This window comes from Mustela lutreola, chromosome 13 (genome assembly GCF_030435805.1).
Source record: "Mustela lutreola isolate mMusLut2 chromosome 13, mMusLut2.pri, whole genome shotgun sequence".
Taxonomy (NCBI): Eukaryota; Metazoa; Chordata; class Mammalia; order Carnivora; family Mustelidae; genus Mustela; species Mustela lutreola.
In genome coordinates, this window is record NC_081302.1 from 63,413,190 (window position 1) to 63,438,539 (window position 25,350).

The 25,350-nt window shown below is 38.6% G+C and overlaps 2 protein-coding genes across 5 annotated transcripts in view; one reads left to right on the forward strand and one right to left on the reverse strand.

Annotated features, from left to right (window-relative positions):
• Window positions 1-156: 156 nt before the first annotated feature.
• Window positions 157-15,829, forward strand: ALG11 (ALG11 alpha-1,2-mannosyltransferase). Of its 2 annotated transcripts, XM_059144070.1 has the most exons (4): window positions 157-276; window positions 6,160-6,390; window positions 9,653-10,584; window positions 13,320-15,829. In XM_059144070.1, the coding sequence occupies exons 1-4, from the start codon at window positions 233-235 to the stop codon at window positions 13,589-13,591; spliced, it is 1,479 nt and encodes a 492-aa protein (XP_059000053.1). In that variant the 5' UTR covers window positions 157-232; the 3' UTR covers window positions 13,592-15,829. The 2 variants fall into 2 exon arrangements, with proteins under 2 accessions (XP_059000053.1, XP_059000054.1); XM_059144071.1 differs by lacking the exon at window positions 6,160-6,390 and having other exon boundaries at window positions 201-276.
• NEK5 (NIMA related kinase 5) overlaps window positions 4,210-25,350 on the reverse strand; it is a 72,376-nt gene continuing 51,235 nt past the window's right edge. The window contains exons 22-23 of one of the 3 annotated variants that reach the window (XM_059144067.1): window positions 19,091-19,380; window positions 4,210-4,824 (exon numbers count right to left, since the gene is read on the reverse strand). In XM_059144067.1, coding sequence (XP_059000050.1) covers window positions 19,113-19,380 — 268 coding nt within the window. In that variant the 3' untranslated portion in view covers window positions 4,210-4,824; window positions 19,091-19,112. Of the gene's footprint in view, window positions 4,825-15,916; window positions 19,381-25,350 lie in introns of those variants that run through there. The other 2 variants (XM_059144066.1, XM_059144069.1) reach the window with 2 other exon arrangements.

Below are 25,350 nucleotides of genomic sequence, written 5' to 3' on the forward strand. Positions count from 1 at the left end.
CCCACTGTGGCCCCACCCGTTGGGGGGGCGGGATCCTTGTGCGCCACGCTGAAAATTTGGCTCCTCCCCCGGAATATTGTATTGGCTGGAAGGCCATGGGACGCCACTACTAACAGCCAATTGGAACGCACAATGGACGCCGTGAGGGCGGAGAAAACACCGCCCTCTTCCTTAGGACCCAATAGAGAAGAGGAACAGGAAAGCGCTTCCTGAGTTCGGGGGTCGAGGAAAGATGGCGACCACCGAAGGGGTTTGGTGCCTATGCGAGTTGTTGAGGTGAGGAGCAGGTGGTGTGGGTCTGCAGGCGTTTTGTTTCACGGTAATATTTGTCTGCCCAAAGCAACTGAAATTTGCAGGGAAGGGGGTCTTCCTGTCACGAATCTAGGCAATTTCCTCAAGGATAGTGGACGCTCTTCCTCTCGCTTTGGAGTCTTCTAATTAGACTGGAGTTGACTGGGTTAAAGACTCAGTTCACCGCGTTTTCTTTGCCTACCCATTCCAGTGAGGGATCGAGGTTCCCTTTGTTTTTTCTCTTCTTCTTTCTCCAATTATTCTTTCATTAATTATTCATATTCAGTCCTCAGTTTTATGATTGAGCCACGAATCATTTTCCAAACTATCGTTTCTCTCCTTTTCGTAAAGAATAAATTGGCTCTTCCTTCTCACATCGTAGTTTCCCCGCTCTCAGTCACCAAAACTGTCCCTGTTAACATATGTCACTTAAGTATGTTAACCTTAAAAATAAAAGAGCTATCCTACCAGCAAAAATGGTTTTGTTTTGTTTTTTGTTTTCCGGGAATAGCGGAGAGTTGCATTTCTGGATGCACAAACTATGGCAAAACCATAGGCAAGTCCGAGAAAGGAGAGGACCATTGTTTTTTAGAGAAAGAGGAAGTTGGGGGTGGGGTTGAAGGAGAGTCCTTTAGAAAAGCCAGAGTGGTGAGGATTTCTCTGGCCTAGGTGCAGGAGTATTCTTGTAGGAGATGCGATGTACACCATTCCCTGTGGAGGCCTATTGGTGATGATTTCTTCTTGTTTAGAATTCTTCTTTGGGGCTCTATAATTGACAGTTCCTTCCCTTTAGGAATTTTATGTTGGAGGCTATGACTGACAGTTCTTCGGGAAATTGACATTTGAGTGATAGAGCTCCTTTTGCGTTGCCCCTTCTGGCCTCCTGACTCCATTTTAGTGAGGGTTCTTTTTATTTTCACAAATACAAAGTTTATGGTGAATCCTTTGCTTCATGATTATCCATTGATCTTTATTTCTGGTTGATGTAAGAATAGTTATGTAAAATTTTATCACATAGGTAATACATTGCTTCTTGTAGAAAAGTTAGGAAACAGATGAGCAAAAGAGAAAATTCGCCAGGCAAGCTACCATCCAGAGGTGGTTATTGTTAATATTTTGGTGAAAAACAAACAAACAAAAAAAACAAAAACGGACTTTTCCCCTATATTAGTTATTGAAATACTACTGTATTTTATGTGTCTTGCCCTTTGTTTATTAAAAAAAAAAAAAACCAACCTGGTATATTCCATCTATACAGTTCTTTCAACACCTGCCTATTCAGGCTGAAAATTTGTACTTAACACATAGCATCCTGAATAGCAGTGGATTAATATTCTCTCCAACATTCAGGTATTGTTTCTTCATTATTGTCCCCTTACTCCAAATTCTTTTTTTTTTTTTTTTTTATTGTATCCATTTATTTGACAGACAGAGATCACAAGTAGGCAGACAGGCAGGCAGATAGAGACGAAGAAGCAGGCTCCCCGCTGAGCAGAGAGCCCGATGTGGGGCCCGATCCCAGAACCCTGAGATCACGACCTGAGCTGAAGGCAGAGGCCTAACCCACTGAGCCACCCAGGTGCCCCCCTTACTCCAAATTCTATAATGATTATTTAAAACATTTTGAATAGGAAATTCTATTTTCAGAGGCTTCATATTCTTCCCTGCTATTTGAAATATCCCTAACTCAGTCTTTGCACATTATAATGGCTAAAGAAATGTTTGTTAAGTGAGTGACTCACTGTTGATTACAGTTATCTTTTTTAAAGCTTTGTGTTTCTATGGTAAGCATTATTTAATGGCACATATTTTTAGTTATTTTTAAACAAATTCTAAAGTGGGTAGTTTTTTCTAAAGATTGATTTATTTTAGAGATGAGGGAGGGGCAGAGGGAGAGGAGGAGAGAGGTGTTTTTGTTTTTTTTTTTAAGATTTTATTTATTTATTTATTTGACAGGTAGAGATCACCAGTATGCAGAGAGGCAGGCAGAGAGAGAGAGAGAGGGAAGCAGGCTCCCCGCTGAGCAGAGAACCTGATGCGGGACTCGATCCCAGGACCCCAAGATAATGACCTGAGCCGAAGACAGAGGCTTAACCCACTGAGTGCCCCAGGAGAGAGATTTCTTAAGCAGACTCCCTGCTGAGCTTGAAGTTGGACAAAGGCTGGATCCTAGGACCCTGAGATCATAACCTGAGCCTGGCGCTTAACCAACTGAGCCACCTAGGTGACCCTAAAGTGGGTAGTTTTATTTTTTTTTAAGATTTTGTTTATTTATTTGGCAGAGAGTTTGAGGGGAAACAGGCTCCCTGCTGAGCAGAGAGCCCAATGCCGGGTGATCCCAGGACCCTGAGATCATGACCTGAGCCGAAGGCAGATGCTTAACCCACTGAGCCACCCAGGCACCCCAAAAGTGGGTAATTTTAATGTGCAAGTACTATAGGACGTTTAATAAATGTATTTATACTCTGTGTCTTTGAAACTTACTGACTCAGTAAAGGACTGGCTCAACTTTAGTCATTAACATGATTTTTTTTTTTCTGATTTTAAGTTAAATCATTCAATCTGAAAATATATCCCATGAATCTTGCCCACTTAATTCATTAGAAGGAAATGCCATAAAAATCTTTGTACTCTATAGGTCAGCCACATTTTAAATTAAATGGGCTTTTGGCTTGTTCTGGGAAAGCTTTATAATACTGCTTTAATACATGAACTCGTGTATTCCAAATGTTAAATAAATGACAAATCTTACCACTTCTCTCAAACTCTGTTCATCCTTTAAGGCCATGGTTCTCAAAGTATGGTCATAGCCTCTAGTAGGTCCCCAAGACCCTTTTAATAGTTCTTCAAGGTCAAAACTGTGTTTATAATAATTTAAGATAACATTTGCTTTTTCATTATCTTTACATTTGCACCAGTAGTGCAAAAGTAATGGTGGATAAAACTGTGGCTTAGCACAAATTGGGCAATGACATCAAAGTGTTCTTACAGTCTTGTGTTTTTTAATACCATGCACCTGCTAAAGCCAGTTTTACTAAGAATGTCCTTGATGAAATAGAAAAATTATTAATTTTGTTAAATATTAACCCTTGACTTGAATACATATCTTCTTAATATACTATATAATGCCTCCATACTGAAGTATGATGGTTATCTCAAGGAAAAGCTCTTGTATGATTGCTAAGTTGCAAGCTGAATTAGATACTTTTTTTTTTTTTTTTTTTTAATGGAACATAGTTTTTACTTGAAAGAATTACCAACAGATAAACTATGGTTTTTCTGACTTGGGTATTTGGAAATGAATGAAGTGATCCTTTCACTTCAAAGAAAACAAGTGACAGAATTTGTCGCTAATAGTAAAGTTTAAACTTTCAAGTGAAAATCAGAACTTTCATGGGGCACCTGGGTGGCTCAGTGGGTTAAGCCTCTGCCTTCGGCTCAGGTCATGATCTTGGGGTCCTGGGATCAAGCCCCCACATTGGACTCTCTGCTCAGCAGGAAGCCTGCTTCCCTCCCCACCCCCTTTCTGCCTCTCTGCCTACTTGTGATCTCTGTCTGTCAAATAAATAAATAAATAAATAAAAATCTTAAAAAAAGAAAATTAGAACTTTGGAAAATTTTTCTCTGCCATTCAGAGCTTGACCACTTTCCAGTAATTAAAAGATTTCCTTGATAAGATGGGTAGTGATATTAACAAATGTGATTTGGGAATATTGTTCGATGAAATGTGCCCACATTTGGGAAGTCACCATGAGTCGTGAACCAATAGTTTCCAAATAATCAAGTCTTAATGTTATAAAATCATGTATAAGTAAAAGATCCATTCAAAGTACAAGATAGGCCAATAGATTTCAGTATAACAGTATGAAAAGATCATTGACTGGGTTTCATATTCCATGTTGTACCTGGCCATTAAGAAATTGCCACTTGTCTAATTTGGTATAATATCACAGAAAAATACTGTATCTGAAAAGACTATTTAAACATACTCCCTTTTCCTACTACATTTCTGAGTGAGCCTGGATTGCCTTCATATATATACTTCATGTAAAACAACATAGCACTAAGATTGAATGTAGAAGCAGATGGGAAAAGCCACTGTCTTCTTTTAAGCCAGACAGTAAAGAATCTTGCAAAAATACAAAATAGTGTTAGTCTTCGTACTGAATTTATTTATTTATTTTGTTTTGGAAAATACAGGGGTTTTGTTTTTGTTTTTAGTAAAAATGAATTATATATTAACATGTAATAGATTTGTCATTTCACTTTTTAGGATAATTCATGTTTTTAATTCCTCAGGTTCATTTCTCGTATGCTTAATATTGGTAGATACAATCAATGTAAATGAGCAATTCTCAACAAGGGGTGATGTTTAGCAATATCTGGAGATAATTCTTATGACTATAACTGGTACAGAACTATGGGCTCCAATGGGTTGACGCCAGGAACAGAGCCAAACATCCTTTCATGCATAGGATAGCCTCAGCAACAAAGAACTATGTAGTCCAAATGTCAGTAGTGCCAAGGGAAATCCTGATAGAAACAAAAGTTGTATGATCTTCAGTTATTAAGTTATCTGGAGACCAAATCACTTTAATAAGTCAAATACCTCTTCAGGTATAAACTTAACTCACAATAAGAAATTACACATGAGAAATTGTTTCCAAACTAAATATGAATAAGATACTTATTTCTTTGAAGAATTTATGTGCTTTCTACTTACGGACAATGAAAACTTTGTAACTATACAAAATATCCCCACATATGCTTGGGTCATTAAGCCTTTCAGAGCCCAATCTGCTGTTCACTACTATGCACAAACTTAGACCTTCCATATCTTTGTCCCCCACCTGTCACCCCTCCCCACCAAATACTTTAACTCTGTTTCCCCTTGTCTTGAATTTCAGTATTTGAGTTTTAGTATTTTGGTATTTTTATGCCTTACAAGCTCCTTCTCCTTCCAAAGCGTAGGCAGGATACATTGCTCAACCCCTAACAGAAAAACATACTTTGAAAAATTATTTTAGCACAATCTAAGAGATATCTGAGGAGGTAATAAGATTCTGTATTCAGTCATCAAATATTTAGTGGATGCCTTCTTTGTGCCAGGTCTTATGCTAGGCATTGGCATCCAGTGGTGAGCAAGCCTGGGTCTTCCTTGTGTTTGCAGAGCCGTAGTCAGCCTGGCAGTAAGAGAGCCTTTTAGCAGTGTGGGAGTGAGTTCACTAATGTGCGTGAAGTAGATTGTTGGTGCATTTTTGGCAATTCATTTAGAGGTACATGAAAGGCGGCGGTGAATTTAGGATCATAGAAACAGATCAAATGCAGAACTTGTAATAGAAATGGAAGTATCTAAGTTCCTCTTGCCCCAGCAATTGTTCTATTTGAGGTGCAGTGAGAGAATGAAAATGATTTACTATATCATCAAACTTTTAACTAATTAAAAGTTCATTATTGATCATTCAAAGACCTATTGCTTGGGTTCTGTGCCATAATTCTGAGGGTCAGATGCCATTCCTACATGTCTTGTTTAGGTTAGTAATTAAATTTGTTTTTAATCCTTTAACACATACACTGTTAGGAGAAAGGTGGCTCATCATTGATTTTCACTGTCAATTAAAAAGAAAAGTTATGTTGAATTGCTAGCATTCTGGGGCGACTGGAATTAAGAAGGATTTGCCTTTTGATATTGGACATTTTATATGTGTTAGAATATTAAAAATTGAGTATTTTGTTAGCAGACCTCCAGCTATAAAAATTTTGTCTTCATTATTAATATAGAAAGCGGATGTATAAAAGTAGACTTTAATTTGTAGTTTCTTTTGAATAGGCATTGTGTTGATTTTTACATTTTCCTTTTTGTTTCAGATTTTTTTATTCATTATTCCTCCCTGGGCTGGCAGTCTGTGGAACTTTATGCGTATGTCTGTTTATTATCCTCTGGGGAATCAGACTGCTGCTACAGAGAAAGAAAGCATTAGTATCAACTGGCAAAAATGGGAAAAAGCAGATGGTAGTTGCATTTTTTCATCCTTACTGCAATGCTGGCGGAGGAGGAGAAAGAGTTTTGTGGTGTGCCTTAAGGGCCCTGCAGAAAAAGTAGGTATGCATCTTTCTTAGTTAATTTACTTTATTATTACTATTTTTTAAAAAATCATTATCCAAATATTTACCTTTCTCTAGTACCTTATTTATAGCCAGGAATTAACTGTTCTTCAGTAAGGAAATACTTCTGTTATATGCCAACCCACCTTACAAGATCCTGTGGAATTTTAGTTGATATGATAAAGAAATAGAAAGGGAGGCACCTGGGTGGCTCAGTAGGTTAAGCAACTGCCTTCGGCTCAGGTCATGATCCTGGAGTCCTGGGATCGAGTTCCACTTCGGGCTCCCTGCTCAGCAGGGAGTCTGCTTCTCGCTCTGACCCTTCCCACTCTCATGCTCTCTCTCGCTTGTTCTCTCTCAAATAAATAAAATCTTTTTGAAAGAAAGAAAGGGAAAATACCTGCCCTTTGATTATAAAATTTAGTGGGGATAACTGTCACCTTGGAAGAATATGTAGAGAAGAACTTGAATAATAAACAAATACACCAATTCATAAGGAGTGCTTTAAACTGAATACTTTTAGTAGTAGTGGCACAGAGGAAATCATCTGTATGAACGCATCTATTTGATTCTGACGTTGAGGTCTTACCAGTTAGATAGTCTTAAGTTACCATGCTAGAAAGAGTATGCTGTTCAAACGGGTCATTTAAAGTTTTAGGCTTCGTTCTCCCTACCTGCACTCCCATCCTCACCCCCAAAATGTTTACAATCCCCTTGTAGAGGAGGAGCAAACAGTAAAGTCCAAGTTCCATTGTTGGATGTATCATAGGAGGAAAACTATTATTCCTCCATGGTTACACTACTTCCTGGCACTCATCCTTCATCCAGATCCAGAGCCTTCACCCACAATTCCCTCCACTCTACATTTCTATATTCTCAGCTCATCTCCTGGCTTCCAGCCACCATCCCTGTATTTCCTCTGCCATATTCCATAACCGCCTAGGTTCAAAACATTTTCTTTAATCTCAGCTTACTATCCATCTCCTTGAGGCCTTCCCTGCTCCTACTCTAATCCCTCCGGTTTTTTGCTTCACCTAACTCCGCATTAACTTGTCTAACTGGATTATCTAGCTTTTGAGGGCTTCGATAAAGTTTTGTGATAGCTCTACCAGACATGGACCCTAGATTTTAGCTGAGAGAGAGAAGATAATAAGCAAAGTAGAAAAATATCAAATGGTGAGAAATGCTATGTCAGAAATACAAACAGGATAATTTGTGAGTCCATATTTTAGACTGAGTAATTAGGGAAAATCTCCAAGGAGGTAATACCTGAAGTCTAAATGACAAAAGCAGCCAACATTTACTGAGCATTTACTCTATGCCAAGCATTGTTTGAAGTGCTTTACAGGTGTTAGCTTACGAAATTCTCACAACAACCTTACGAGGTTTTTCCTGTTACTCTCATTTGACTGACGAGGAAATGGAGTTACCAGAGTCCATATTATAAACCACAGACCGTACTGTCTGCCTCAGGAAGAGACAGTGAAGATGAGAAAAGAGAATTCAAAGCAGAGGGAACAGCTCCTGCAAGTCCCCTGGGACCCAGAAGGAGCTTGGCTTGTTCACAGAAAGGAACCCAGTTTGGTTGACCCTGTGGGCATGTGAGAGTGGAGGCAGGGCCCACGTTACACAGGGCTTAAGTGAATAGGGTAAGGAGTTTAGATTTTATTCTAAGTGCTCTAGAAAACCCAGTGAGGATTTCAAACAGAGAGATGACTTTCTGTGTATCTGTTGTTGCATATCCACCCCAAAATGTAATGGCTAAAACAATGTATCATTGTTTCTAATAGTGTGGGGACCGATGGGTCCTGTTGGGAATCCCTCATGCCAAGCGGCTGCGGCTAGGTGGCAGCTGGGGCCGAGTCACCCGAAGGCCTCTATTAATGTGTCTGCTTCCTGGGCTGGGACAATTGCAACAGCTACAGCGGCTGAGGGTGGGGGGCATGGGTCAGGCATCTCTGTCGCCCCACAGCCTCTCCACATGACAGCCTTGGGTTTGCACAGAATATGGCAACCAGACTCCTTACATGGCAGCTGACTTCTCTAGAGCAAGTTAGGAGTTGCCATTCTCTCAGAGCCTGGGTCTAGAAACTGCCAAAATGTCCCCTTTGACATAGTCTGATGGTAAAAGGAGTCACAGAGCCTGCAATGATTCCAGGGGAGGGGACATAGATCCCACCCCTCGATAAGTGTCAAAGAATTTGTGGCCACCTCATCAGATGATAATCCCTTTTACATTTTATAAGGATGATTCTGGCTGCTGGGAGGTGCTTTTAGGTGCTTGTCCTTTAGGCCTGCACAACACCCTGTGGCTATCTCTATCAGCACATTCCACAGAGTTGTGTAGTTTTTGGTTTGTATCTCTTTCCCCCACTGGACTTAGCTCCTTGAGGGTAAAGACTCTAAACTGAATCCCCAGAACTGAATCTAAACTGAATCTAGTAGCTCAGACTAGATACTAAATAAATGTTTGATGACTCAAAGAATAAGTAGAAACACAGTCAGAACAAATGCCAAAAGCATAAATAGTCAGAAGAGTGTAGTTTTACGTATTTCCATTATAATTCTATCAGATCTAATTTTGATGGCAGGCACCAGATCTAGCTTTTAGAATCTTATTGCATCTTTCAGATGAAAACACTGAGTAATGCTTTAGTACCTAGGTCCTATCTAAAGATACATTTAGTAAGTTTTAATTCTTGTTTGTGATTATTATTAGTATTTTGTTACCATTTTATATTGAGAGAGTTGTCAAAATTAAGTTTCTGAATATTTCTTAAAAACAGAATCAGCAATTTTTGTTGATGTCTGCTTTATGCAAAACTTTTTTTTTTTTTTTTTTTTTTAATTTGACAGACCGAGATCACAAGTGGGCAGAGAGGCAGGCAGAGAGAGAGGGGGAAGCAGGCTCCCCGCCGAGCAGAGAGCCCGATGTGGGGCTCAATCCCAGGACCCTGAGATCATGACCTGAGCCAAAGGCAGAGGCTTTAACCCACTGAGCCACCCAGGTGCCCCTGTGCAAAACTCTTAGAAGAGGAAATAGCAAAGAACTAGAGGTCTCATTGGAGGACTAACATTTCACTAGCAGGGCAGCAGAAGACTCAAAGAGGAACATCAGTAGACCAAGTATAATGAATGAAAAATAAGTGGAAGACATTTTTTTCCAATCTAAAAATAACCCTTTTTACGATTGTGAGAAAATAATTATCTACAACTTTTTGCTAATGAAAACCTTAACTATTACATTCTATTTTAGGCATCCTGAAGCAGTTTATGTTGTTTATACTGGTGATGTTAACGTCAGTGGTCAACAGATACTAGAAGGTGCTTTCCGAAGATTTAACATCAGACTCACTCACCCAGTGAAGTTTGTTTTCTTAAGGAAACGCTATCTTGTGGAAGATTCACTCTATCCTCACTTCACACTGCTGGGCCAAAGTCTAGGGTCCATTCTTCTTGGCTGGGAAGCTCTAATGCAGTGTGTTCCTGACGTCTACATTGATTCGATGGGATACGCGTTCACACTTCCTCTGTTTAAGTATTTAGGCGGTTGTCGCATTGGAAGCTATGTTCATTATCCCACGATCAGCACTGACATGCTCTCCGTAGTGAAGAAACAAAATGTTGGATTTAATAATGCAGCTTTCATTACCAGGAATCCTTTTCTTAGCAAAGTAAAGCTCATCTATTATTATTTATTTGCTTTTATTTATGGACTTGTTGGTTCTTGCAGTGATGTCGTGATGGTCAATTCTTCTTGGACACTAAACCACATTCTCTCCCTATGGAAGGTTGGGAATTGCACTAACATTGTTTATCCACCTTGTGACGTGCAGACATTTCTGGACATTCCCCTACTGGACAAAAAGAAAACCCTAGGACATTTACTGGTTTCCATTGGCCAGTTCCGGCCTGAAAAGAACCATCCTTTGCAGATCAAAGCCTTTGCTAAATTGCTGAATAAGAAGGTGGCTGAGTCACTGCCTTCCCTTAAACTTGTCCTCATTGGGGGTTGTCGAAACGAAGATGATGAACTGAGGGTAAACCAACTGAGAAGGCTTGCTGAGGAACTAGGAATTCAAGAAGATGTGGAATTTAAAATAAACATTCCATTTGATGAATTGAAGAATTACTTGTCTGAAGCAACAATTGGTCTGCACACCATGTGGAATGAGCATTTTGGGATTGGTGAGTCTTCCTTTAAGTGACTCATTTGGTGCCATGAAATGTACATTCTAGGTTCTCTTGATAAAATGATAACATTGTGGAAGTTATCCTTCCACAGTTCTTATCCAGTTTTTTTTTTTTTAATTTTATTTATTTATCAGAGAGAGAGAGGGAAAGAGAGCGAGCACAGGCAGACAGAATGGCAGGCAGAGGCAGAGGAAGAAGCAGGCTCCCTGCTGAGCAAGGAGCCCGATGTGGGACTCGATCCCAGGACGCTGGGATCATGACCTGAGCCGAAGGCAGCTGCTTAACCAACTGAGCCACCCAGGTGTCCCTCTTATCCAGTTTTAATGCTCTTCTCCCAGTCTACCATGTCAGCTTTATTCATTTGCGACCCTGCAGGACATGACAGGAGGTAGTCACTAATAATAGCTGATGTTTATTGACAGCTTAGTGCATGAAGGTCGCTGCTGAGATCTTTGCAATTATTATTTGACTTAATCCACTCTAAAACCCTGCTTCATATAAGTTCTTATTCCCATCTTACAAATAAAGAAACTTGGGCACAGAGAGGTTTTGAACCTGCCCTTGTCTGATCGCAGTAAGAGGTAGAGCTTGGATCCTCATTCAGACAGCCCCTGCTCGAACCTGCCACAGTTTCTCTGCCCCACCTAGCCCCATCTGCAGACTAGGATAGGTTCCTGACCTCATTTCCCTGAAGGGCCACATCCAGATCTCTGGGTGAGGCCCAGGTAGATGTATTTTGGTAAAGCTCCTCAGGTGATTTGTTGGGCACCAAAACCTGAGCCCACTGGGCTCCTCACAGTGATTCTGTTGGTTCTTCTACTGATTTCCTACTCATTACTGGAATGGCCTCTCCTCTTTCTGCCAAATCCCATTATAAGTGTCAGACTTTAATCTCCTTGGCCTTTAATTTAGCCTCCCTTGTTTTTTCCAGCACAAATTGCTCTCTCTACCCCTGACTCCCCATTAGGCATACATTTTGATGTAAAATCAAGTACTGGTTTGTGTCTAATGTGGTTCAAGATGTATTTCTCAAGAGGTTGCTTTGTGCCTCACACTGCCAGGTGTTACAAGGGAAAGGGAAGAACATAAAAGTGAAGTTTCCTATACTAAGGCCACAGTTTATCTTATACTCTGGTCTCTCCTTGGTTGGTAGCACCCGACGAAACCCAGACATACATCCAGAACTTTTTGATTCGGCCCTTCTGCGCAGAGTCTGGCTTCTGCGCCTCCTTGCACGGAGACGTAGTGACCATTAACTGTGCTGAGGGGTACGGGAGGCAGGAGCTGGTGTTCAAGTACTTGCAGTTCTGTGTGTGCTAACGACCAGTTGAGTAGCACTTTGCTGGACAGGGTCCTAAGAGCTGTGCCCAGGGCAGGGGTAGGGCGACATGAAAGCACCCAAGAGAAACACCTGACACAGATGTGTGAGGTCAGAGAACAATTGCCCAAGAAAATAATGTGCCATGGAAACTGGGGCCTGAACAGTAATTTGAAGTTAGCCTTGCAGGAGAGAGAATGTCCAGCAGAGGGAGTGGTGTTGTGACCCATGTGACAAAAGGAGAATTAGCGGGCACACTCAAGGTGCTAAGATTTCTGGCCAGAACCTGCAGGAGGAACGGCACGCCCGTGGAGAGGGGAGCTGGGGCCAGATCATGTGGCCACATGAAGCCAGTGGGAAAAGAGAGACTGATTCTAAGTGTTGGGTTTTAAAGCTTTCTGTTCCCTCAAGTTCACTACGGTTGCCATGGCGGGGGTACTGGTGAGGAGCAGGGAGAGCCAGATGAGGGAGGCAGGAGGATGTGTTGGGCAGCCTCGTTGAGGTGCTGCTTCTGAAGGTGGTAGGCAGACTCACTCGAGGGAGATTCTGAAGCATGACTGAACAGGACTTGGTGACGAACTAGATTTGTTAAACGTAGGAGAAAGAAGAATCAGAGAGGCCCTCCTAGGGCTTTGAGTTTAGACAGCTGTGTGAATGGTGGATGGCTTTCCCCTAGAGATGGCTCCAAGAGGAGAGGCAGTTGACGAGCCAGGTTTCCCATATGTAGACTTAGAATGATCCATGGGACATGGGAGTGTGTGTGTGTGTCCATTGGATGCTTGTCTACACAAGTCTGCAGCGCAAGTGAGGGACCTGACCTGGGAACACAGACTGAGGAGTTGGCATCACTGACCGGCTCATTCCAGAAGGTCCATGGATGAGGGTAGAATTGCCTAAGGAAAGTGTGCCCAGTGAGAGGAAGGCCCTGGTACAAAATGCTGAAAACAAGAACGGTTCAGAAGTGGGTAGAAGAAGAGTTGCCAACAAAGGAGAAAAGAAGTAAAGAGAGGTGGGAAACTTCCTAATGCTATTGTTTGAACTCCTGAAATTTCGCTTGTAATATCTTTTTACACCTTTTACCTTTCAGTAACCATTAATTATCTGTCATCTTGCTAACATTCTGTAGTCGTCTACCTTGTTTTATAATCTGCAGTGTGTCTGTTTTTTATAGACTGTTCTTTCACCTGCTTGTCTGTTTCAATGAAGAGCGAAGCAGCATTATTGTGAGGCTTAAAAACGAAAAAACAGAATTATTTGGTGCCATGGAAGTTTAGTGAGCAGATTTATAGACGCAACAGACATTTACTTAAATTTCTCATGAGTGTCTCAAAATCTGTGGAGACTTCTGCTCATCCTTGTTATGAAAGCTCTCAAATGTTAAAAGACTACATGGTTTTTGTTTGTTTCTCAGGAGTGGTTGAGTGTATGGCAGCTGGCACGATTATCCTTGCCCACAATTCAGGAGGCCCGAAGCTTGACATTGTCGTTCCTCACCAGGGAGAGATAACTGGATTTCTGGCAGAAAGCGAGGAAGGCTACGCTGAGACCATGGCTCATATTCTTAACATGTCTGAGGAAAAGAGACTCCAAATCCGCAGCAATGCTCGGGCATCTGTAAGCAGATTCTCTGATCAGGAGTTTGAACTGGCGTTCCTGTCGTCTGTGGAGAACTTACTTAAATAATGTCATATCTGTACAAATTAAAGATATTTTATATAAAACGGCTAAATACCTTCATACGTTAGTACTTTCCTGAACGTTTTCTGTATTGTAATGAAGTCAGCCTAAACAGTGCTCTCAGCAATACATAGAGAGACAGGATATTTATTTCAATGAAAATGAAAAAAAGGCAAAATTACCAAATAGTTTAAATGAAAAGATTTTAGATTAGTATACTGTCCCAGATTCTGAAAAATGTGGATCTGAAAGAAAAAACGAACAGTTGTATGTTGGTATAATCCCTATTTTTCAGATCCTGTTTGTCCAATCACTGTCCCTTAGAACCCAGGAAAGAGAATTTCCCTTTAGAATATAGGAAATGTGGAAAGGAAAATGGAGAACTGACGATTACATCAGTACTTTAGAACTGTCCTGACATCTTGGGAACACAGAAAAATTCTGGCATATTTAAATTCTCAATGCTACTGTGGATGACCTTCTTGAATATATCTGACGGTTTTCCTTAAAGAGAAAAGACATTTGAAGCAGGCATCATCCCGTTCTAAAAGCAGACAGTGAAAAGACAGAGGGACAGTGACTGCCCTCCGGCCGTAAAGACAGACAGACAGTAACTGCCCGCAGGCGTTTGTCAGGGGCAGAGGCCCAAAGTCTTTCCGTAGCTCGGGGTTCATAGAGTAGCTTTTTGTTTAGTGCTCCCAGTACATTTGTACTGATGGAAAGGGCTACCCTGGTATCCCGTCACAGTTCCACATCTCGGGAGCTGCAAGTCTGCTTGAAGCTGTTCAGAAGGTCGGAGTGAGAACATCGTGCCAAGTTGCTCTTCTCATAGTGACAATGGACAAACGGGCTCCGTCCTCCCGGGTCTCTGTTGGCAGCATCGTGCCTTGGGAGATGATTGGTGGCTTTTAGAAAAGCACTCCAGACTAGTGGTTAGAATACCTGGGCCCGGCCCCAGCATCTTCATTTACAAACATCGGACCTCCTAAGACTCAAGCTGCTTCTTAAATCTTTTTGAAATTCCAATTCTTCACCTATAATCTGTAGGTGGTAATACCTGTCCTCACTACCTCTCAGTAACTCTGATTTGGAAAGTATGTGAAAGGACCTTGAAAAACAGAACTAAGTTTTTTTTTTTTTTTAAAGGTACCTTTATAAAGTAATTTCATTAAAAGTAACAATATATAGTAGATGTCTCTTGTAATCAGTCCTCCTTATTAATGCGTGAAGACTCAAGGGAGACTCATGGTTACTAAGTCGGTAGCTAGGACTACTGTGCTGGATCACTAGCAGTGATTAAAAGTATGTGGATATGCAGATAGGGCTCAAGAGACCTACAACACTTGGTGTTTTCTGCATACATAATTAGCTCCTTCTAGTTCAGCGAATGGACCTCTTGCACAGTCTGATACGTGTGTGTGTAAGGGGCCTGGGAAACTCCTCATCCAGTCAGGGACGCCGCCAGCTTCATCATCTGCTCCCAGTTACACTGTTGACTCGTCTGTGGGCCACCTCTGTCATCAGCTGGAAAAGCAGCAAAACAGAGTCCCAGGATGGTGGGACACAACACAGCTTTGGGTGGAGATGATTCAGTTTAGAAGAAGAAAACGGGTGGACACTGGAGCTGGAAGGAACCCTACAAATCCTCAGGTCCAGTTTCTCATTTTCAGCTTTACAGACAAGAACACATTAAAGACCTTAAGACTCCAGTCTCACAAAGCTGTTTAAGGACAAAATCAGGATTATAAGTGGGTGCTCTGACTCCAGCCCAGTTCATTTTCTCATCTTGTAGCTAGTCTTGGGGTAAGATTTGTGCCACTGTGCCAACAGTCTACCCTTCTACCCTCAGAAAACCATAGGATTAAAAAATCGAAGTGGCCTAAGGAGAAGGAAAGGATGCAATATAGGAAAAACGGATTCTGAAATTCCATAGAGCATTTTTTAATCTTGTTTCTTCAAAATTATTTTTGTCACACCCATCACTGGAAACATACTTCCCATATCTGTTCACTTTCCCTATTGCTAGTGTGGTTATTATGTGTCTTTTTTCCAGAATGACTGATAACCATGAAGTGTGAAAACAATGTGTCATCTACTGTTTGTCTGGAGAACTTCTGAGTGACTGTTCATTCCTACAAAACATGGTTTTTGAGTGGTCCAAACGTGGTATATTTCGAACCCCCGAGCAGTGGGGATTCACATTCTTATTTGGGTTGTACATAATAAAATACATGTTACATGTTCTTTGCATAGTAATCTCTTTGTGTCTAATAGGATTTTGATTTAATAGATACAAAATGTGTTTGTATCTGTTATAAAAAGTAATTTTCATTATCTTGGATACTTTCCTCCATATGGTACATATGCACCCCGGTGCACTCTCCCAATGCTGAATTGTTACCTACTACTAGTATTTCTTAAGCTCCATGTGCCAGGAAGGAAGAAAGGGAGGGAGGGAAGGAGGGAAGAGAAAAAGAAAAGGAAAGGGAAAGAAAGAGAAAGAACTTAAAGGTAAAATTGTCTTGCCTCCGGTACCCAAGAAAAATAGGTTGTCAGGTTTAATAGACATTTTTCTCTTAACGAATATTTCAGACCTACAAAACACTGCAGAGCTTCCTACACTTTATTTTAATAATTTTCAGGGTTTTTTTACAAAGTCGTCTTACAGACAAAATTATGAGAGAGTGGTCAGGGTAATTCTAAATGTTTCAGAATACTTGTGTTTTATTATGTATATGTACCCTAGACTTCAGGACTATGATGTAATATAGAGTGTCTGCTAAATCTTTCAATAGATTTGGGTACAAAAAAAAGTTACCCACAATAAGAAGTTATGCAAATTACTAAAATCAAATTACAGGCTTGTAATTTTCCCTCTCCCACTGTTCCTCAGCTGATTCTCTTCTCTGTCCCCACCCTAACTCTGAGGCCATTATTGACTTTAAAGAAGCATCAGTTCTAATAGTTGAGGGCTTTATGCTCACTTGGACTATACATGTTACAAGGTACTTAGAAAGGAAGTTAAGAGTTGATACACCATTTAAAGAATGATCAGTTTGATAGCTATGATACATAGTTACCAAGATGTATAATTTTTAATAAAATTTATTCTAGGGGCGCCTGGGTAGTTCAGTCGTTAAGCGTCTGCCTTCAGCTCAGGTCATGATCTGAGGGTCCTGGGATCGAGCCCCACATCAGGCGCCCTGCTCAATGGGAGGCCTGCTTCTCCCTCTCCCACTCCCCCTGCTTATGTTTCCTCTCTGGCTGTCTCTCTGTCAAATAAATTTTTAAAAAATTCTTAAATTTATTCTAAAAACACATTCAAATCTGATCAATAGTTTCAACTTAACACATGGAGCTAAACGTAAATCAAGAATAAAGTAATCGATTGTGCCTCAAGAACATGATTTAGGTAATGGTATACGTAAGATGGATAAGATGAATTAGGGGCTGAAGTAGGTTGAAAAACCTTGCATGTATGTATACTTATCACAATGAGTACTTCTTACTTTATAGCAGAGAACTCAAAATCTTAAAATGAATGATAAGGCTTGGCAGCTTTTAGCTAGAAACTTCAGCAAGCATCTTGTCATTGGAGCAGACTCGATAGGCTTATTCTTAAATATTGACCTTAAACATTCATTTGACCTTAAACATTCATTTCTCCCCACCCACCCACCCCCCCGCCCCACATATAACTGAAGAGTCTTTGGATCTTTGGGATTTTCAGGAACCATGTTTCATTTTCCATGCATTCAAGCACTGCTTAGTATTTGTTAGCACACCAACAGATTTCGTATGTCTGAACCACATAATGTTCTGAAAGTAAATTAAACATGTATACACTGACCACTAAAAGACTTCTAGAATTAATGATACTCCAGTCTCTCGACGTCATGCGTTACCAAGATTGACATTAACACAGTGGTGAGAAATTTTTAAATATTCTGAGCTTCATGATGTGACCATACTGAGCACTCCAGAAAAGAGTAGATTATAACCCAAAATACCAAGTTGAAAGAACAGTACCTCCAACATCACCAGGAAAATACAGGGATAAGACACATCATGTAGAATTCATCCCACAGTTAGGGGAATTCTGATACTTTCCCCACATTTAATAAAGTTATATCAAATGTAAACACTAAGCAGACCTTAGAAATAATCGGACCAACCCTTCCTCATCTTTGTTTTCTTGGCTCAGCAATGGGTCAATGTGCAATTTTAGTTGTATTTTTATTACAGAGCATATATTTTAGGCAGAATTCTACCACTTAGAAATGTAACATCTCTGTCCTTCATAGGAACAACACAATAAATCAACAAATGTCTATTAAGCCCCAGGCACATGTTCAATACTGGGATTGTTAGAATGTGGTACTCTGCTAAGCCCCATATGTAAAAAGACCAGCATAAGATACAACGACCAGGTAGAGTCCCTCCCCTTAAGTAATTTATAATCTATACATTTGAAGCTATTAGAAATTAATTCAATAAAACATAGTAAAATGATTACTTGGTGCATAATTAACATGACATGCCTTCATCTCCTCTGCTCAGTTAACCTACTCCCTTAAGAGTCAACACCTGCTTCAAAAAAGTGTTCACTAAAAGTTAAGAAATTTCAGTATCACAGTTTTCTAAAATGCTACATTCATTATTCTAAGTGAATTACTTTGTACATTGTATTGGTTTTCTTTCCTTGTCTTAACAAATTATCAAACTTAGTTAAAACAACATGCATTTATTATCTTACAGTTCTGCAGGGCAGCAGTCTAAAGTGGATTTCTTAAGCTAAATTCAAGATGTCAGCAGGACTGTGTTCCTTCTGCAGACTTCCGGGGAAAGTCTATTGCCTGGCCTTTCCCAGCTTCTGGAACCTGCTTGGATTCCTTGGCCTCTGGCCCCTTCCTCCATCTTTAAAGCTAGCAGCACCAGGCTGAGCCCCTCTCGTGCTGACATCTTCCTGTTCTCTCATCTGCCTCCCTCCCTCTAGCCCTGTGATTACATTGGGTCCACCTGGATAGTGAAAGAAAAGCCTTCCCCTATTTGAAGATCATCTGATTAGCAGCCTTAATTTTACCTGCAACTTTAATTCTCCTTTGCCATGTAACAATATATTCACATTGTTGGGTGTACTGGGAGGGAAGGTGGCAGGAAGAGAGACACATTATTCTGTCTGCCTACCACATATATTGTCCCAAAGATTTCCTGATAGAAATTTTAAAGTAAAATATTAATTTCTACACTCAAATTGGTCAGTCTCAAGGTCTAGCCTAGTGATGGGTATCAAGGGCACGGATTGCATGGAGCATTGGGTATTATAGGCAAACAATGAATTATGGAACACTACTACATCAAAAACTAGTGATGTAGTGTATGCTAACTAATATAGCCCAATTAAAAAAAAACAATAAATCCCTGGGATTGCTAGAAAACTCTTACAAAATGAATGTTTATGACTTGGACCTAACCAGATACTACAGTTAATAGATACTAACTTACCACTTAAGAAAAAGTGCAGTAATCACACTTGTATATTTTGATGGGCTGTTGATGTTTCTTGGTTTTCACCTGCAATGCATACTTTGTCATCAGCTCGAGTAGAAATATTCTCTAAATCTTCATTTAATTCTGTATATTTCTGGGTGCTTATCTTCTCTCCTCCTAATTTTTCATCACCCTTAGAGAAACCAGGAGTCTCTTCTCTTTTTTCTTCCTCTTTGGAAGGAGCAGGCTTTTCCAGAGATTCTACTACTTCATTTCTCAACTCATCTTCAGATTCTTCAAAATTTCTGAAAATAAGAGGTAAAAATCAACTTTATGATATCAAAACAATGAAAAATACATATGAAAGTGTTTCCCATCTCACTTCCCACCCCCACTGAAGCAATTTAATAGTTTCATTTTCAGGTAATGAATTATTTATTATATCAGTCTGGCTTTCCAGACGGACTAAAAAAAAAGCCAATATTGGGATAATTGGTATTCTGTTTACTTGGACTTGTGTTCAACAACCTTTATTATATTTGTTAATACCCATCTACTCTTAAAAGGAGAGGAAGAGAGAAGAAAAAAAAAAGAACAAAACAGCTGCCATATAGTGTGCCCTTATCATACACCAGCAACAGCCTAAAGCACTTTATGCATACAGTATTTTATCTAATACAACACTTTGAGGTAGACATTCTCACCATCAATTTATAACGAAGCTGAGGCTCAGAGAGGTTAATGAAATTGCCCAAGGTCTCAGATACTGAACAGTAGGAGTAGGAATCGAAATTGTATCTAAGACCTCAGCATGGATATGCTTAGAAGGGGAGAAGGCAGGAGACCAAGAAAACCATCTCAATGATCCCTAATATTTACATGGCAAGTAAAGAGGCTGAGGAAGATCTGGTAGGAGCCAAGAAAGTGTTAATCATGGACACCAAGGAGGCAGAGAATTTCCAGATAGGGAGCAGCCAAATAAGAGTAAGTTAGAAATGACAGTTGAACCTGGCAATTTCAAGGTAATAGATGACCTTTGCAAGAACATTTTAGTGTGCTATGTGGCAGGAACCACCAGGGGATCAAGAAAGCAGGAGGTAAGCAAGCAGTGACAAGGAGTTTAAACTCCTTTGAGGTGAGCCTGGCTCTGAACAGATGATGTTAACTCAAGAAGATTTTTTGGTGTTTCTCAAGAAGGGACAGATTTGGGCATGTGTATATCCTGAGAGGAAGTAGGTAATAGATGTTAAAAATTTAGGAAAAGGACAGATAATAGATAGGAACACGTTTTCTAAGAAAGGCTGGGATTCAGGGCACCTGTGTCAGGAAGTGCTTTCAGCAGGAAAGAAGACAGTTTTTTGTCTCAGAAGGAAGATAAGGAAAGAGAAGGCAATGAGGACTCATGTGGATAGAGAGAAGTTACAAAACTAGAAAAGACCATTCCACTCACAAACCACGTATTATCTCTATGAAGTAGGAGGCATGGTCACATGATGAGAGTGAGGTGGATGGGGGTTAGCCTACTGGGTGGAGGGTTTGGAAGGAAGCAAACCAGGCATAGGATTGCCAGATACCACAGAGGACCTCACTAAAATTAGAGATCATAAATTTGGGGTAGACCAGCAACTAGAGCTCCCACTGTGAAGCTATCATTCCTGAGGTACATGCTTACATGAGATCCTCCCTTTATCTTCATTCCTTTGTAGTTTAAAGTATGTTGTGTCTAGGTATGAATTTCTTTTCATTGTTCCTACTTGGTTATTGTTTTACTTCCCAGATATCACAATTTAAGGCTTTCAATGACTGTAAAAAGTTCACAGCTAAAATTGCTTTGAATATTGCTTTTGTCCGATTCTCTTCTTCTGAAACTCCTTTTAGATGTATGTTGGACCTTCATGACTCTTAACTCCTCTTTCACATTTTCCATCATTTTTTACTTCAGGTCTGTCTTGCAGTTCTTAAGTCCCTCATTAACTGTATCTATTCTATGTTTAAACTATCATTTGATTTCTATTAGTAGATTTTTTTTTCATTTCTAGAAGTTCTGTTTGGCTAATTAGATATTCCTGCTCCCTTCTGATCGATCTTCTTTTTTTCTTATGTTTCCATTCCTTAACTTTGATTAAATAATTTTAGAAATGCAGTTTTAATTATTATATAAATATTAAATATTCATAGGATAATTATATTATCTGAAGTTCTTTATGGTCTAATTCAGCTATTTTTTTGTGCTTGCTGTCTCTTATAGTGGATTCTATTTTTAGTTGTGAACTCATGCTCATGCCTTAGTGAGAAACTTTAGTGTAGCCTGGGTTGAAGTTATATCCCTCCAGAATGTTTCAAATTTATTTCTTCTAGAGATCCCAGAGTATTATGATTTCTTACTATTAATTTTAATGTTGATTTCTCAATATACATGTTTCCAGACAGCCAAGTATTGTAAATTCAAACTCTAAATCCAAGTGAATTCTTCTCCCAGAGATTAAGACCAAACAGACAAGCTATATTACTGAGATATTTTTTCCTTTGTACTTTCCCTTGCACTGAAGTATAGCTCTTTAAGGGCTCCAGCTAGCAAGAATGTAAGGGAACACACTGAAGAAAACAAAACCTGTTAGATATGCAGGAGGTGCACAGAGATAGAAAGGGAAAGAAGAAAATTTAAAAACAAAACACGAAACTTCTAAAACAAAATGATCCTGTAAACTAAAATTCCAAAACATGTGAATAAATATAATGGTAAGAGAAAAATAAACAAAAAGAAAAAAATTTAAGTGGGACCAGGAACAAGGTCTAGATGGAATTACTCTTAGGGAGAATTTTGGTAACACTCTTTAGCAGTTTGGACCCAAAGAGAAACAGACAATCCTAAACACTCTTTAAGTATGCTCAAAATGGTAAAGAACAGCATCCATTTTTAAATATTTTCAAATTAGGGTAAATAATTATGCAGTAATGAAACAAGAGCATATAAAAATATGAACAAACAAATATAATTCTTAGGAGATATATAATGATTTAAATTAAAAACTTAATAGATGATACCCAGATAGTTTTGAAAATAGTATTTATGAAGTCACCTAGAATGGAACAAAGAGATAAATAAAAAATATGAAAGTATAATTAGGTGTTACTGGGGACATTGAGAAGCTTGAGAAGATTGAGAAGCTCCAAAACATATCGACTTGGAGTACCAAAATGGACAAAATAAGAAAAGCAACACCTGGAAAAGTAATGGGTAAAAATTTCCAGAACTCAAGATAGTCATGGATCTCAGAAGAAAGTGAGCCAAGCAGGATGAAAGAGAAGTCCAGACCAGACATACAACAGTGAAACATAAGAATATAAAGATAAAAAGAACATTATAGATGTGCTGGGGATAAAGTTAGCATATCTATAGAGGAAAAACAATTAGCATTTTTCTCATCAACAATGATAAAGATCAGGAGAACAATCATTGTCAACCTAAAATTGCATACCCAACTCAATTACAATTAAAACAATAAAAAAATTGGATATGCAAACAATAAGAGTGTTTACCAGCCACTGAACTATCTTAAAGAATTACTAGAGGATATACAACAGCGAGAAAACTGAAACCAAAGGAAGACCATAGACTAGAAAAAAAAACATGGCAAGTTCAGAAAATGATAAACTACAATAGCAAATTAAGTTTGAGAATAAAAAAATGTTATTTTTTATTTTTTAAAAAAAAGGTAAAATAGAATTATATGATTTGATGTCTCAAACGTAGAATGTTCCAAACTTTAAAAAAGGGTATAGGGGCAGGGTGGGCAGTAAAGAACAACACTGATCATTGTTAAGCTGTATGATGGATACATAAGGTTTCATTACACTGTGCACTCTACTTTTACGATGTTTAAAGTTTTCCACAATAAAAGATGTTTTTTAAGTAAAATTATAACTCTAGGTAATGATATCAGGATGGAAGGGTTTTAGTGGTTAGATATGTTTGTCGTATTTGTGAGGAAAAAAAAAAACCACTGGACAAGTTCTGAATTTGTTATATTAATCCATAGGAAGTACATGAAAACTAGCTATTAAAAGAATAAAACATAAGTATCTTCAAAACTAGTATAGAGGAGACTAGAGTAATATAGAAAAGTTTGTCAATGTAACAAAAGGTTAGAAAAGAAGAGGGGAAGGAAATGACAAATGAAAGCAAACAAAAAACACAAAACCAACCTAAAACATAAAGCCAAATATGTCAATAATTCTAATGACATTTATTATATTAAACTAATTAGGAGGCAGAGGTTATCACAGGACAAGAAGCATATCAACCAGCTACATGCATTTTATAAGAACACATTATAATGAAACCACACAAAAATAATGAAAATAAAATTTAAAAATACACATCAGCAAAATCCTAAAAAATATAAAATAATTGAAAAGTTGTAATAGCAATGTCAGTATCCAACAAAATAGAATTTAAGACAAACAGTTTTAATAGGGACAAAAATTAAAACACATAATGTAAAAAGGGAGGAGTATGCTACCAAACTGATAGAACAATCATAGTTTCTATGTATTTAAAGTACATCAAAATGAGATAGAAATTTGAGGAGAAATGATCATAGCCACAAACGCAGTTGAAGATTTTTAATGTACTTCTATCCAGAAGTGATAAGGGGTGGGGGAGGCTATAGAGCGGTTTCACAAAAAAAATGTTTTAAGCTTGATAATTATATAGAACATATGTGTCCCCGGAATAATAAGAATATGCATATTTTCAAGTACATGTGTAACATGTACTTGAAATGTGTAAAATGTGTACAATGTGTAAAATTGACCCTGTACTGAATAGCAGAGGGAGTACCAATTAGCTTTTTTAAATCACTAAAATTCAATTGATGGTCTCTGTCCGAAGTACAAGTAAATTGGAAATTCTGATTTTAGAAAGTGATTAAAAAATTCATTAATCAGAAACTTCAAATTTGACTCATACCATTAAGAAAATGAATAAGAAAACCCAGACAGTGAGAAAATATTGACAAAATATAGATATCTAACAAAGAACTGGTAGCAAGGGTATACAAATAATGCCTATGACTCAAAAACTACCAAGACATCACATACACCCATTAGATTGGCTAAATTTTTAAAAAGAGACCATTCCAAGTGTTGGTAAAGATGGAGAGCAACTAGAATACTTAGGCACCATTTTGGGGGATATAAAATGGCCCGACCACTTTGGGAAATAGCTTGGCAGTTTTTTAAAAAACTAAACATTCACCTACCACACAACTCAGGCATTCTATTCCTATGGTTTTACTCATGAGAAATGAAATTTATGTCTACACAAAGACATGCACATAAATATTCATAGCAGCTTTATTTATAATAACCAAAGACTAGAAACAACCCAAACATTAGTCAATAGATGAATATATAAATAAATTGTGGTATATCTATATAAGGAATACTACATAGCAATAAAGAGGAATGACTTATTGATACCTATCGATTTGGATGAATCTCAAAATTATTATCAAAGAGCAGGGTTTCCAGGGAAACCTAAAAAAGATTTGTGGATCTGGCTTTTGTCAAATAAAGTGAATACCAGTAAGATTTGTGGAGCCCTCCAGATTTTCCAAAGAAATATTTATGCAGAAACATAACCGGTTTGGACCTAAAGGGACACAGACAATCCTAACTGAAAAGAGACTGCTGGACTCCAAAATTCTACAGGCAGGAAGCAGGCTGAGAAAATTCTTTCCTCCCTTCCTTCTTTCCCTTCTTTATTTGCTAGGCAGGTTGGTTATGGAAAAATAAACAAGTAAGACTAGATAGGAAAATACTGGAAAAGGAGAGCATTTAAGGGAACTATCCTTCCAAAGTAACAATTCATATTATAAACAACATGTTTATAATACAATAATTGCACTAGAAAGAATGAGTTGGATGCAAGTATATATATATAAATGTAGTATATCATAGAAATGGTATTTCAAGTTAGAAAAATGAAGATTTTCAATAAATGTTGTTGGAATAAGTAAGGAGTTATTTGGAAAAAAGTAAAGGTGGAGCCATACTTTGCAGTGTAGTTTAAGTGAAATTCAAGAGGAATATATTATTTAGCTAACTAAAAACTTAATCATAAAAGTACTAAAAAAATACTGGTATCATTTCTTATAATTGGTAAACCTAACTAGATAAAAATGAGAAATTTCTACGTGGCACAAGCCACTATAAATAAAATCAAAAAGCAAACAAAAAGCTGGGGAAAATATTCTAGAGTCATATTAGAG

Excerpts from the sequence above, each read along its gene's own strand:
- ALG11 (XM_059144070.1), top strand. The coding sequence starts at position 233 with ATGGCGACCACCGAAGGGGTTTGGTGCCTATGCGAGTTGTTGAG. Across the intron at positions 6,391-9,652 it reads TTAAGGGCCCTGCAGAAAAA|GCATCCTGAAGCAGTTTATG; the intron begins GTAGGTATGCAT and ends ATTCTATTTTAG. Across the intron at positions 10,585-13,319 it reads GAATGAGCATTTTGGGATTG|GAGTGGTTGAGTGTATGGCA; the intron begins GTGAGTCTTCCT and ends TTTGTTTCTCAG.